This window comes from Leptonotus elevatus, chromosome 12 (genome assembly GCF_054856555.1).
Source record: "Leptonotus elevatus isolate MCC_2025b chromosome 12, RoL_Lele_1.0, whole genome shotgun sequence".
Lineage (NCBI taxonomy): Eukaryota > Metazoa > Chordata > Actinopteri > Syngnathiformes > Syngnathidae > Leptonotus > Leptonotus elevatus.
The window spans coordinates 11,100,031-11,113,212 of record NC_141250.1 but is presented as its reverse complement, the minus strand read 5'-3'; the positions used below and the strand labels follow the sequence as shown (position 1 = coordinate 11,113,212).

Here is a 13,182-nt window from a genome sequence, read left to right as displayed (position 1 = left end):
TACAGCAAAACATTTGGATTAAAAATGTTGTCACCTTAATAAATTGTTTGTGTGCAGGCAATGTAAATCTGGGTGACATCTTAATAACGCCAACCAAATGTTGTTGCATCACCCAATGCACTCAAATCATCTGGTTTGTGTGTGTACGTATATTTCTTTCCATTCAAACGAGCCTATTTATTTGCATTGTAGCCTCCTACATGTGCCGCCCTGTCCCCGAGGACTCTGTCACAACCCTTGTCTACCGCATGGTCCATCACAGTTTAAACCCGATTGGCTGGGGATGTGTGTGTGTGTGTGAGAGAGAGAGAGAGAGAGAGAGAGAGAGAGAGAGAGAGAGAGAGAGAGAGAGAGAGAGAGAGAGAGAGAGAGAGAGAGAGAGAGAGAGAGAGAGAGAGAGAGAGAGAGAGAGAGAGAGAGAGAGACTCACGCGCACACACACCCTTCCTGTGACACACGCACACACACACCTCCCTCCTCACTAACTCTCAGTGTGCCGAGCTTCTCCTGACAGGAGCTTATGTGGAAAGTTTGACGCGTGCTTGGAAATGGTGGGATTCTTATCAATCGCGAGGATCTAACGCGAGGCCATGTTAGCTGTCGCTTCTTCATCCAAGCGTGTCGGAGTCATGTGCCATGGAAGCCGCAACGGCACCAGACGTCGGGATCATCTTAAGGTTGGCTTTATTCGTTGACAGTATACATACATCCACATTGAGCCTTTACTGGATCTTTTGTCATATTGGTGAGTTCATGTCTTGCTTGTGATGAGAGCGTGATAAACATGAACTCATTCACTGCCATAAATTCATTAGAAAAATAATTATTAAAAATTAGGGGCGACAGGCAATTACATTTTTTTAATTGTAATTAATCGTATGACTTCACCAGTTAACTCACGATTCATCGCAAATTTGATATCTGTTCTAAATGTACAATGAAAAAAATGTCACATTTTCCTACTCTTGTTAACAAAAGTGGAAACAAATGTTAAACTAATAGAAATTGTTCAAATGAATTTTCGACGTTTATAGCCGTCAATGGCAGTGAATGAATAAAAAGAAAAGAAAAAAGATTATTAAAAATTTGGGGCGCCAGGTGATTAAAATTTAAATCGTAATTAATCGCATGACTTAACTAGTTAACTCACGATTAATCACAAATTTCATATCTGTTTTAAATGTACAATTTAAAAAATTCTAGATTTTCATCTACAAAAATGTTAAACTAATAGAAAGAGTTCAAATGAATTTTTTGACGTTTTTAGCCGTCAATGGCAGTGAATGAGTTAATGTAACTGTAACTACCATTAACTGCCCCCCCCCCAAAAAAAATACAACAACCTAACAATAATGACCAAATTAAATAGTATGTAAAGAATTAAACAGTTTTATCTTCTTTTTTTTTTCAATTCAATAGACATTGTGCTGCTCCTTTTGGTCTGTGCTCCTTGGCCATCAGGGGGCAGTGTAATACAGACTTAACACACACAAAAAGAGATTCACAACTGACTCTGTAAACTACAGTCAAATTGTCTGTGTACATGTGCAGCACGAACCATTTAGGGTTTCCCGATTCAAAACTAATAACTCAAGTTTTATGAATATTAGTCAAGATCCTTCTATCTATGGCTCATTTCTATACGTAGTGGTATAAGTACGGTAGTCAGTTTTGATTCTCCTCGTTTTGTTTTTTTCTCGCAATAAGGCAGTAAGCAGCGCTGCAGCAAAATGGAGACCATGGACTACACTTAAACTTTATTTTAGTCACTTACTCCTAATAGCTGTGATTTACATCAGCCATATACTATCGACGTACACTCGAAAATGGGAATTGTTGAATATAAGATTACAAATTGGATTGTTGACCAACTTTAAAAAATCACAACACAGGATCGAACTAAATTAATCCACAGTGAATATATTAAGTTTATTGAACTCATAATTATTATTATTATTATTATTATTATAATTGGTTCAACAATTATCTGTTTAGAGTGTAGAACGCTCGGGACCCCGGCCGACCAAGTACCAGCAGTAGTACCTTTTAGTATCTCAATGCATGCGTCCCACAGAGTTGACTCCTCCTACCATATTTTATTCACCCTCCCTCCAAACAGGGTGCCATTGCTGCAAAATGCACCACCATGGACCCAGAGATTATCCCCACTAAATTGCATTCTAACTCAGCTTTGAGAATAAACTCCTAAAGGGAGCGCTAGGCGAGGTGGAATGCCTCAATATTGGCCTCTCAACCCGGATTTACATGAGGCCAGCAGCCACGGTTAATCTTAATCTTGAAAGTGGGGCGATTACGATACAGTGAAGCGGGGTTGGATTCTCTTATACATAATCGGGGCATTTTTTTCCCCTCTTCTTTACGATTAAAGTCAGCAAAGTTATAATTGTTGGATATCTCTGAGAAATAAGCCTGAATGATTATCTGGTGATTATCTGGTGATTTCTCCACTCTGACCTGCTCCAAAAATAATGGCGCTAACAATCATCAATGTTAAACTGTTCAATATTTACGACTACAAATCTTATTTTTGTGGTCAACACTGACATACACATAGGGAGTTGTGTTAATAAATACTGCAGGTCTAACATTACCAATTGAAAACTCACAGGCTCTAATCACAAGGGAGGGAAAATGCTTCAATTGAGCGCCATTGTCAGTTTGTGTGTACCCCGCTTTAGTCAAGCTAAGCACAACGACAAGGAGGAAGTGAGCCAAAGTAAAAGTTAAAGCTAAAGGACATCTTTTTCAAGTATTCCTTACTGTTAACCATCCAGGGGTTTCAAACAATGTTGCAACAATGGCCATAAAAACCCTCGCTGCCGAATGTCAGCCCACCTTTGTCGACCGCTCCACAGCCACAAAGTGAGTTTTTGAAAAACGGGGAGGAAATGCTTCTTTCTCGCAGGGGGCTTTCCTGCAGGAAGCGGCAGGAGTGCGAGCTAAACTCGGAAGAGTGACGAAAAGACAAGAACAGGAAGTGCAGACATTTCCCAGATATGCCGCTGCATTGTTCTCTCAACACCGTTAATTTTGTGGAAGTAGGTCACTGAGGGCTGTGCATCAATTTGTGATGGAAAGTCAATTCTGCTGCTTTATGCTTTAATGGCCCTTTATAATATTCACAGCGGTCACTTTGGCATAATAAAACAGTAAACAATAGGACAGCCATCAAACTTTGTAGAATAGAATAAGTTGATCTGAAAAGTATGTTTAGAGCAAGTAAAAAAAAAAATAGCACGAAAAGCCTACAAGAACAGCTGAACTTAATTTGGGGTTAATCGGAGGCACTCTAAATGGTGGCATGTGTGTACTCACTCCCAATTAGTGTGAGTTTGAATGTGATTGGTTCATTCTGAACACCTCCAGTTTTCAGAGGCAATCGCATTTTTTTCAGTTTATTTTTTACTTCCTCTCTCTAAAAGCTCCTCACAACAGACACATATGTTAGTCTTTGCAATTACTACTTTCAGGGCTTTGGTGACGCCTTGCAGGATCACCGTGTTATGTATTTTGCTGAGACTTCATCAACTCAGACAATAAGCAGATGCCTGATGCATCATGTTGCTCGGGTAAACGGCGGTCTGTGCCACATGTGGCTGACTCACAGTCGGTCTGTTCGTGAGTTTCAGCCGCGCGAGCGCATCTACATGTCGGTGCAGAGAGGGCAGGCGGGTGGAAGTGCCTGCGGGCACAGTGACAAGCTGACATTGCTCAGTCCATGTCTGTGTTTGTTTTTTTCTTTGTCAGAGGCGCAAATTACAGCTTAGGTGTTGCACGCTCTCAACTCACTGTGAGAATAAAAGAGAGAGATATTTATAAGTGCAATTTTGAAATAAGTTCAGAGACATCCTAGTGTACACTGGCAGCAGTAACAATACACAAAATATATATCAAAGCAAGTATTATGTACAAACGCAGGGCACAGCTATAATAATAGTAAGATACATTTGTGCTTTGCTGTATGTGTACAATAGTTTAAGGACATTAATGACATCACTTCAAGAAATAATAAATTGTAAGAATAACCATGCAGCCTCAACTTCAAGTGCCAAATATATCAAAAAATAATAATAATTAACTCTTGCAATAATAAATTTGTAGATATTCATTTAATACATAATAATAATAAGTTATGGAAATTATTAATCATGATTATTAGTGAAAAACTGTCAGGTATGAAAGTAAAGCACCAATATTAGTACAAAACTACAACAAATATGGTATTGAACTAACATTGACGTACGTTCAGGTACAAAAAGTGAAGTACTACATTAGCAGAAAAAGTGACTTTTTCCTTTTCTTTTTATGTAAATAAGAAACGGACACTCTTTTAGGTGCAGCAACTAAGTTATGGAATTGGTAGAAAACGGAATTTGTTAGGGGTAACAAAATAAAATATAAAATATATAAAACTATTTTAGACTATTTTTCAGGAACGATAATGAAACCACTAAAATTAATATAAAACTAACTTATTTTTAGAGCAAACAAAGGTACAAGGATTTTAATTAGTCCAACATTGATTCTGTATTAATTTTCTAAATGTACCTAATGAAGTGTCTTTGCTGTTCTCGGGCATCTCGTGAAAGTTGTATGAGAGCACCACACTGTGGATACTTTGTGTACTGCGATTGTAAAGTCAAATACTGTACTCCTTTCTGTCTACCCCCCAGGATGTGCACCTGAGACTGGACTGACCGAGGCCAGTCATGGAGCCGGAATGGAACTGCAGCTCCCGCTGTGATGCTCCATTGTGCCTCAGCCTGGCGGGTGTCCACAGGCAGGAGAGCGTGGAGGTGTTGCAGAGACTGTGCAGCCTCAGTAGGGTAATGATTGGCACCAGCCATATTTGAACATCTACCTGGTTATGTAACCCTTTTTCCCCCAAATAGGATTTCGAGAGCAAAAATATTTTTATTGCATTATGGAAGGCAAAAACAACAAAATATGAAGCAGGTTGAAAATGTTTGCGTGTGTTCTCAGATGGCCGTGGACCTCCCGAGACGCTCACTCTCCCCGGTGTTGAGCGCCGTGGTGTGGACGCTGCTCTCCTGCGGCATCCTTCTGGCCTTCTGCTTCCTGCTCTTCACTCTGCGCTTCAAAAACAACAGGTGGCGCAACACTTGCGAAGCTCAATCACTAATTGAAGCACTCGTTAGAAGAAAGTGGACTTTTTTTGATTTTGTAATTAGTTCAATTAACATTGACATATTTTCAGATACAAACGTTACGGTACAACATTTTTTTGAAAATTCTTTACAGTAATGTGTTTTATGCAGCCCCACTAGTCTATACACTGCATTCTGATTATATTGTGTTTTATCCATTTTGGGGGTGTGGCCATTTTGTCACCGAGAATGACATCACAGTTGCTCAGGGAACAACTAATTATGCCTCAGCTTTAGAAAACAGCTGAGCCATGATTGGTGATCGTTACCTGAGCAACTGTGATGTCATTTTCAGTCGATAGCACGTGGATGGATAAACTTTAACTCATATTACATAAACACAATATTAATCAGAATGCGGTGTTTAGACTAGTCGGGCGCATACAACATATGGAAAAGAACATCTTTGAGTTGAATAGCCATATTGTTTATTAATTATTTTTTTTTGCAATGTCAATAAAAACTGACCTTTTTTTTCTACAAGGATAGTGAAGATGTCCAGTCCAAACCTGAATGTCCTGAGTCTCTTTGGAAGTGTCCTCACCTACAGTAGCGGCTTCCTGTTTGCTGTGGACCCACGACCACACCCTCAGATGGAAGCGTCTACAGCTGTACTACATGTGAGTAGCTTTCACATCTATGGATTTTATATGTCCATGTACTAGTATGCTCTTTGTTCTCACTAATAAGACAATTATGTTTATATTGGACTGGTAATGGTTTTTGATCTGTTACTAGTGCATGGAGTTTAACCATAAATGCTCAAACAGATTATGCATTTTATTTTTTGTCCTTCTTCAATGGAGGCTGTCTTGTTCTTAATTTATATATATTTTTTTTATTTTAAAGAAAATTTGAGTAATTTGCATTTCTAATAAAACATTTACATAATCTGATTTTGGGGGATAACTGAGAAGTCTTAAGGTGATATTGACTCTCAAATACACAAACAACTTTCATTATTCATTGTCATGTCATCCATAGTGATTACTGCATACTTATTCTTACGTCTCGCATGCAGGCTCGGGTGTGGACCCTTTGCCTTGGCAGCACCATGATGTTTGGACCCATTTTAGGGAAAACATGGCGGCTGTACAGAGTGTTCACTCAGAGAGTGCCCGACAAGAGAGTGGTTGGTACAGTAGTATCGTGCAACTCATCTTATTAGAACCCGGTTGTTTTTTTGTTTTTGTTTTTTAAATGCAGCGCTGTGTACTAACACATTTGCACCTACTTGGTCCTAACCGGTGCTCTTTTGCACTCCCATATGCCAGATCATCAGAGACATTCAGCTAATGGCCATGGTGGCTGTCTTGATCCTGGTGGACCTGCTGGTGCTGACTGCCTGGAACCTTTCAGATCCCGTCCGCTGTTCTCGATCGCTCGCTGCGGTCGTTAAGGTAGGTCACATACAGTTGAATTGAATCTATGAAAACTGAATGGACTACATGCACATTGTTTGTGTGTGGTTTCCCCTCGCACAAGTAATGCTTTTCTTCTGTCTAGATGGTGGAGAAGGACATCTCCTATTCTTTGTTCCAGCTTGAGTCCTGCTCTTCTGTGTACTCGGAACTGTGGGTTATCATTATAGTTGTTAAAAAGGTAGGTTAAAAGGTATTGAGGGCTCATTGGATTCAAAATGTAGGTATACTTGCTTCCCATTGAAGTAATGGTGTAGTGTTATGGTTGGGCCATATGAAAAATATAATAAAATAACATTACTGCACTAAAGAAAGTCAGAGAATTATAGGAATACAGTTAATTTACGGGAGTAAAGTTGTAATTTTATGATAATACTGTACATAATTTCTACAGTGGAAACACTGTGCTGTTACAGGAATGAGGGTGCAATTTCAGCAGATTAGATAATTTTATGAGAAAGGAGGAAAAGTAAGAATTTTTCAGGGAGAAGGTCTAATGGTGAAAACCAAAATGTTACAAGACTGAATTTAGAATTCTTCCAGGACAGGAGTAATATTACAAGGATAATGTTTTAATTTTAAGGGCACAAGTCAAATTGTTGAATGAATGAAGTCTCAAGTTAACAAGACGTATTTACATAGCGTGAGAAAAAGTCATAATTTTAACTCAAATTAAAATTACAGGAAAATGTTGTAATGTTAAGAGAGAAAAAGGCGACAATACTTTAAGATATTATTTTACAATATAAACATTTAATATTTTTAATTATCATTTTATGGAGAGAACTCATATTTACAGAAAAACAAATTTTGACCAAAAAACATATGGCAATTATTTTTTTTAAATTCATATTAAAAGAACATTTGGAAGCTTACGCCATTTTTTGATATGAAAGGTGAAAAAAAAATACTAGAAGAAAATGGTAACTTAAAAGAAAAAAAGTCTAAATTTAAGCCCTTATTTCACAGTAATTGAAATTTATGAGGCTAACAGTTTATGAGTTGCATTAAGGGTACAAATCATAATTTTCACAGAAAATTTTTAAAATAAAAATGAGCAAAAATTGAGTTTTACCTCCAATAAAACAGTCTGAGAAAAAAATAGTAGCCTGTACATGCTTCAAAGTGAGAACTGTTGATGATCTTGTGAAGTTGGTATCAATTGTGTGAGACTTTCAAACATTAAAACTACAACTTCTTCCCTTGTAATTTTACCTTTTTTCGTGTGACCTAAATACACCATTATAAATTCCTAAAACAATGTCTTCCCCCCGTGCTTCCCTCAGGGGTGTCTCCTGCTCTACGGCACATATCTGGCCGGCCTGACCAGCAACGTCAGCCATCCTCCGGTCAACCAGTCTCCCACCATCCTCACCGCCGTCACTTTGGTCACCATCTGCGCCGGAGTGGCCGTCCCGGTGTCCGTCTTCATGCCGGCTTGGCCCAACGTGGTCTACAGCGCCGTGGCCGGTGCCATTTTCATCTGCACGCTGGCTACCAACTGCATGCTTTTTGTGCCCCAGGTAGGAAACCTCATCGTTGAGCCTTTAACTTGAGGGGTTGCAAGTGAGCGATAGTATACAACGCCACCTACTGCTGAGCCAATGGCGAGTCAGGATTTTTGTTACCATGTTTTAAGGCAAACCCCTCGAGTCGGGTGATTGTGTGGAATAAAGTAATCAGATAGACACAAAGTGTGATAAGTAAATTGGCTGCACGACTTTCTCATTTTGTCTTGGGGAAACTCATCTTGAGTTGGCGTTATCACTGGAGGGTGACTCGCATAACGTTTGAGTCAAACAGGCAGCTTTATGACCTGCCAAGTGTCTGTCTGTTGATGTGGGTTTATGTTGTGATGAAGGAATGCATCTGAAGGAGAAGGAAATATTTTGGTGGTGAGCTGTTTGCTCCAAACACACCTGGTCCAACGCCATGTATGTACTCATCATCCATTTTCCATGGGCTGTATGAGCTGCTGCCTGTCCCTGTCCAGTAATCCCCCCCCCCCCCCCCCCCCCATCAAAGGGGTTACATTCCAGACCACCACCGCAATAAGTGAAATCCACGATATAGAAGTGCCCTATTTACATACTATCTAGGCATGATTTTATCACATTTATGGTATTGACTTATGGCACCGACTTTTAACATCAACACATTTCATATATTGAGAGAGAGAGAGCAAAAGCAATGGATAACACAAAAACATTGCACTAACACTGTACTCATTACTCGTTTTACAGCAGAAATCTATCAAATCAATCAAAAATGTACATTATAAAATTAACACATAGCCATCACTCTTTGTTGGAGTGAAAAGCAAGATTACAGTGGATGACATTCAATCATTTTCAACAAAAACTAAGCTGTGCTGGAGTACTTCCCGTTTTGTTCTTCCAAATTTACAGTCTCATACTAAATAGGTGTGCCACCATCTAGCGGTTGACAGTGGAATTACACCAGATATAAAGGAGTCCAAAATAGACTTTCGCCTCTCTAACGTGACTCTCAACAGTCTGGTTACGATAGATTAAATGCCCTGAATGAAATGGCCTGGATGAATGACAACATTTACAAGTAAAACTACCATTTAGTCTTCAATTTTTCCAAGCATGTTTTTGGAATGTATCTCGTACAATAATTTTTTTTTACCTTTTACTTTTTTAGGGGTGTCAAAACGAGTGCATTCATTTTGAGTTAATTTAAAGTTCCTTTAAAAAAAAAAAAATTAACACACGATTAATGACCGTCCCTTACTTGGAAAGCCTGTACTGAGGTCATTCCATTCGCAACGCACCTGACACATCCACATCAAAATTTAGCAGTAAACATTTTAATAATAATGCATATATTTGTGGAGACTGGGGTCAAGTTGTATTTTACAATTTTTAAAAAGTGCAGAATCTCACAAGTTACTTCATGTTAAAGATTAGGCCGCTCTTACTATGAAAAGAGAAATACACTGAGCTGTCACCATCTTACAAATGCAATTATGCCATCTAGTGGCAGAAAAATGACCAACACAAATCAATATCATGTTTTTTTTTTACAGTACAGTAAATATTTTTAATTTTAACTCAATGTTATGAATTATTATGAAATTACTCTATCAATGACTAAAAGATGCAGCCATAGCCTATTTCTATTGATTTAACCATTTTTTTTCACTTTTATGTTAACAAGAGTATGAAAACTACTATTTGCAAACAAAATATTGTTCATTTTATTGTACATTTAGAACAGATATAAAATGTGCAATTAATCGTGAGTTAACTATTGAAATCATGCGATTAATTGCAATTCAAAATTTGAATCGCCTGACACCCTTACTTTTTCTACTTCCGTCGCCGTCGCCTATACGAGCAGCTGACCGAATGGAGGCATTTCGAGGAGGATCACAACAACCCGAGTCAGATGACCAAGTACTTCAGCAGCCCCAGTAAGAGCCAGCCTTCAGTCTACAGCCAGGAAGATGTCTACTTCCTCCTCGGGGAGAACAACTCCATGAAGAAGCTTCTCAGCGAGGTACTATTTTATTTGTTGTTTTAGAGCAGGGGTGGGCACACTCGGTCCTCGAGGGCCGGAGTCCTGCAGGTTTTGGATGTTTCCCTTCTCCAACACAGCTGATATATGACCAGCTCATCAGCAAGCTCTGCATAAGCTTGGTAACGATCCTGTTGATTGGAATCAGCTGCGAAACCTACTATTGTAGTTTTGGGATTGTCTGGAAACCAATCAAGGGTGCATGTACCGCGTGTCTCGCCCAAAGTCAGCTGTCTATTTTGAAAATGGAGGGATGGTGAACGGACAATCATTTTGGACTGACGCTCTTGAAGCACTATGGTTGAACTTGATGTTTATTTGCCGTTTTCCAGAAGGACGCCGTGATTGACAGCTTGCAAGACCAGGTGAGCAACGCCAAAGACAAACTCCTGCGTCTGGTGTCAGCCAGCCAAACGTCAGATGAGCAGGAGGCAGACAACCTCCAGTCCTCCTCCACTCAGACCACAGAACTTCAGTCCTGTCAACTTCCAGCTTCTCTACCTCATAGCGACGTCGAGTCCAGACTCTCACCCCCGCCGCCTCCTCCCTCATCATCTGCTGGTCCAGGATCTTATGAACGTCCCCCTTTGCCGTGTTCTGTAACCCCCGCTGCTTCCCCCTCTCCTGTTTCTGGTGGCTTGGACGCAGACCCATGCGAGTCCATATCGGACCCACTCCGGTCTTCGGGCTTTCTTCGGACAGCAAAGGAGACGGCTCGCTTTGTCACTTCCTTGCAATCCTCCAGACTTTTTAACCCTTTTGAGGTTGAAATTTCAAGTAATGGGCCAACATCCCCCTTGGGAATAAACGCCAGACCGGCTGGTTTCGTTAGTAGCGACAAGTTGCAGGAAATCCTCCAAGAACTGAGTGTGGACACTGTCTTGGAAACGGTTCTAAAATCTGCCAGGAGGCCTTCTCATAGATTTACCGAAGACTCCTCACTTTCACCCATCTCTCTGCGGACACCGCATTCCCTTAACCCTCCTTCAGTCTTTCGCTACCCCAGCATCTCCCCCTACGCCATGAGAAAACGTCGACCGCCCTTCCACTCGCCCAGACGTGGTTTAACGCCGCCTTGTCCTTACGCAGAAAGGCGGATGAGGGACAGCCGTCAGAATCGAAGGGAGCGACCGGAGGGAGTCACCCTGAATAGGGGAGTCACTGTGGAGGGTGCCAACCTCCAGATTCCCAACTGCGACCTTGACTTGCAAGATGAGGAAGTGGGTGGTTTGGCAGCAAGACCTCGCGGAGATTCTCCAGAGCACGTCGATAGATCCGGCTTGGAGATGGGCCAGGAGAACGCCCGCGGGTACTGGGATTCAGACTCAAGCAGCTCTACGGACTACTGCTTCTACCACCGACCCTATTGCGACTCCTGTTTGCAGCGAGGCTCGCTGCTGTCCTCGGAGTCCTCAGACTCCGAGGACAGCGAGTACGAAGGTTACGACCTCTACCGCTCTGCACATCCGGTGGTGTTCAAGGAAGACCTCAAACCGACGTTTGTGTAAAAAAAAACGTTTGTGGCGACGTTTTCACAAGTCCGTATCCCACTGAGCGTTTGCCAAGGTAGAGAATCTTGATTTCTCGTCAGGGTTCGTTCAAGGTTTCAAACACTAGCTAGATGTTCTCCAGACGTTCGCCAACAGTTCTAATGTTTTTTCATGTTGCAAAGAAATATTTCCTTGCCACAAGAAACATATTGGCGACCATTAAAACTGTTGGCGGACGTCTTTGCATTCCTTGCATTATCCCAGATGATGGGAAATCACCATCCGCTACCCTCGCAATCGTTCGTTCCTATACGGGCTTTAAGGACAAACTCCATTGCAATGAAGGTCATTGGTATTTAAATGGGCTTAGTTTGATTACATTTTGTATTTAAGTGTAATTACATTTAAAGACACTCATGTGAAAATTCTTTGTGCAACTTCAGATGTTGAACGAAGTTTGAAGTTGTTGCCTCTCCGTCAGCGATCCAATCTTGGACATACTGCAATTCGTTTTTTGTTGACCACCTCATAGTTTTTGCACCCAAATAACTAGCGCTGCAACGGATCACAAAAGTCATGGATCGGATTGTTTTTAAAATAAATAAATAAAATGAAATCCGATAAATAGTACTTTGTCTTAATTTATTTTAGAAAATGCTTTTGCCCATTAAATTAAAATATATATATATATAAACTCAAAATATGGCCGTTAGGATTTAGGAACACAACTTTAAGTGCATTATAAGGCAAGATACATAATTATTTTATACATGGTGTATGTATAAAATAACAAGGTATCCTGCCTTACGTTATATTGCACTTGTATATATGCACTTGAAGTTGTGTTTCCAAAATCTAAATGGCCATGTTGGACATTTTGAATGTATTTTTTTTTAAGCTAGTTTTATAAAATAATTTTAAATGAAGGCAAAGTTCTATTTACTTATACTTGAAGTTGTGTTCCTAAAATCCAAATGGCCATATTGGACATTTTGAATGTTTTATTTTTATTTTTTCAAAGCTAGTTTTATCAAATAATTTTAAATGAAGGCAACGTTCTATTTATTTATTTTTAATAATGAAAAATACATTTAAGCGTAATTTAAGGCACCTTCCCTTCGTTTAAACAGGGAGAGTGGATTACAAAGTAGCATGTTAGCTCCACATAATTGAAAACAATAAGAAAAGCAAGTGAGCCAAGCAACAGCTGTCAAACTACTGTTGGCAGCCAGGCACCCAATGCTAACGCCAGAGACTTATACCGTATCGTGCAATGACGGCGTAATTAACTTGCTGTTTCTTCGCGTCCTAAATTAGCTATTTAATATACTTTTGGGGTGGCATTAATGGTGATAGAAAATATGTAATTTCACTAAAAACGTCGATAATGCAAGCCAAAATGTTTAATGGGAAGCAGTCAAGCTAGCGTTCATACCATCATGCAGGCAGACTTCAAAGTAAAATCGACCAAGGCTGTTATATTGTGTCAAAGTATTATTTAGTCAGCTTTATTTTGAAGTTTGTCTGAAGGAACTTACT

At 39.9% G+C, this 13,182-nt stretch overlaps 1 protein-coding gene across 1 annotated transcript; it reads left to right on the top strand.

Annotated features, from left to right (window-relative positions):
* The first annotated feature begins 425 nt into the window (after positions 1 to 425).
* Positions 426 to 12,346, top strand: gpr156 (G protein-coupled receptor 156). Its single transcript, XM_086091532.1, has 10 exons — positions 426 to 677; positions 4,695 to 4,847; positions 5,005 to 5,132; positions 5,674 to 5,809; positions 6,211 to 6,321; positions 6,464 to 6,589; positions 6,696 to 6,791; positions 7,897 to 8,133; positions 9,977 to 10,135; positions 10,486 to 12,346. The coding sequence occupies exons 2-10, from the start codon at positions 4,731 to 4,733 to the stop codon at positions 11,659 to 11,661; spliced, it is 2,286 nt and encodes a 761-aa protein (XP_085947658.1). The 5' UTR covers positions 426 to 677; positions 4,695 to 4,730; the 3' UTR covers positions 11,662 to 12,346.
* The last annotated feature ends 836 nt before the right edge of the window (positions 12,347 to 13,182 follow it).

Bases quoted from the DNA above. Each gene is read 5' to 3' on its own strand.
- gpr156 (XM_086091532.1), top strand. From the start codon at position 4,731: ATGGAGCCGGAATGGAACTGCAGCTCCCGCTGTGATGCTCCATTGTGC. The intron at 6,322-6,463 runs GTTGGTACAGTA...CCCATATGCCAG, and splicing joins GAGTGCCCGACAAGAGAGTG to ATCATCAGAGACATTCAGCT. The intron at 8,134-9,976 runs GTAGGAAACCTC...CTATACGAGCAG, and splicing joins GCATGCTTTTTGTGCCCCAG to CTGACCGAATGGAGGCATTT.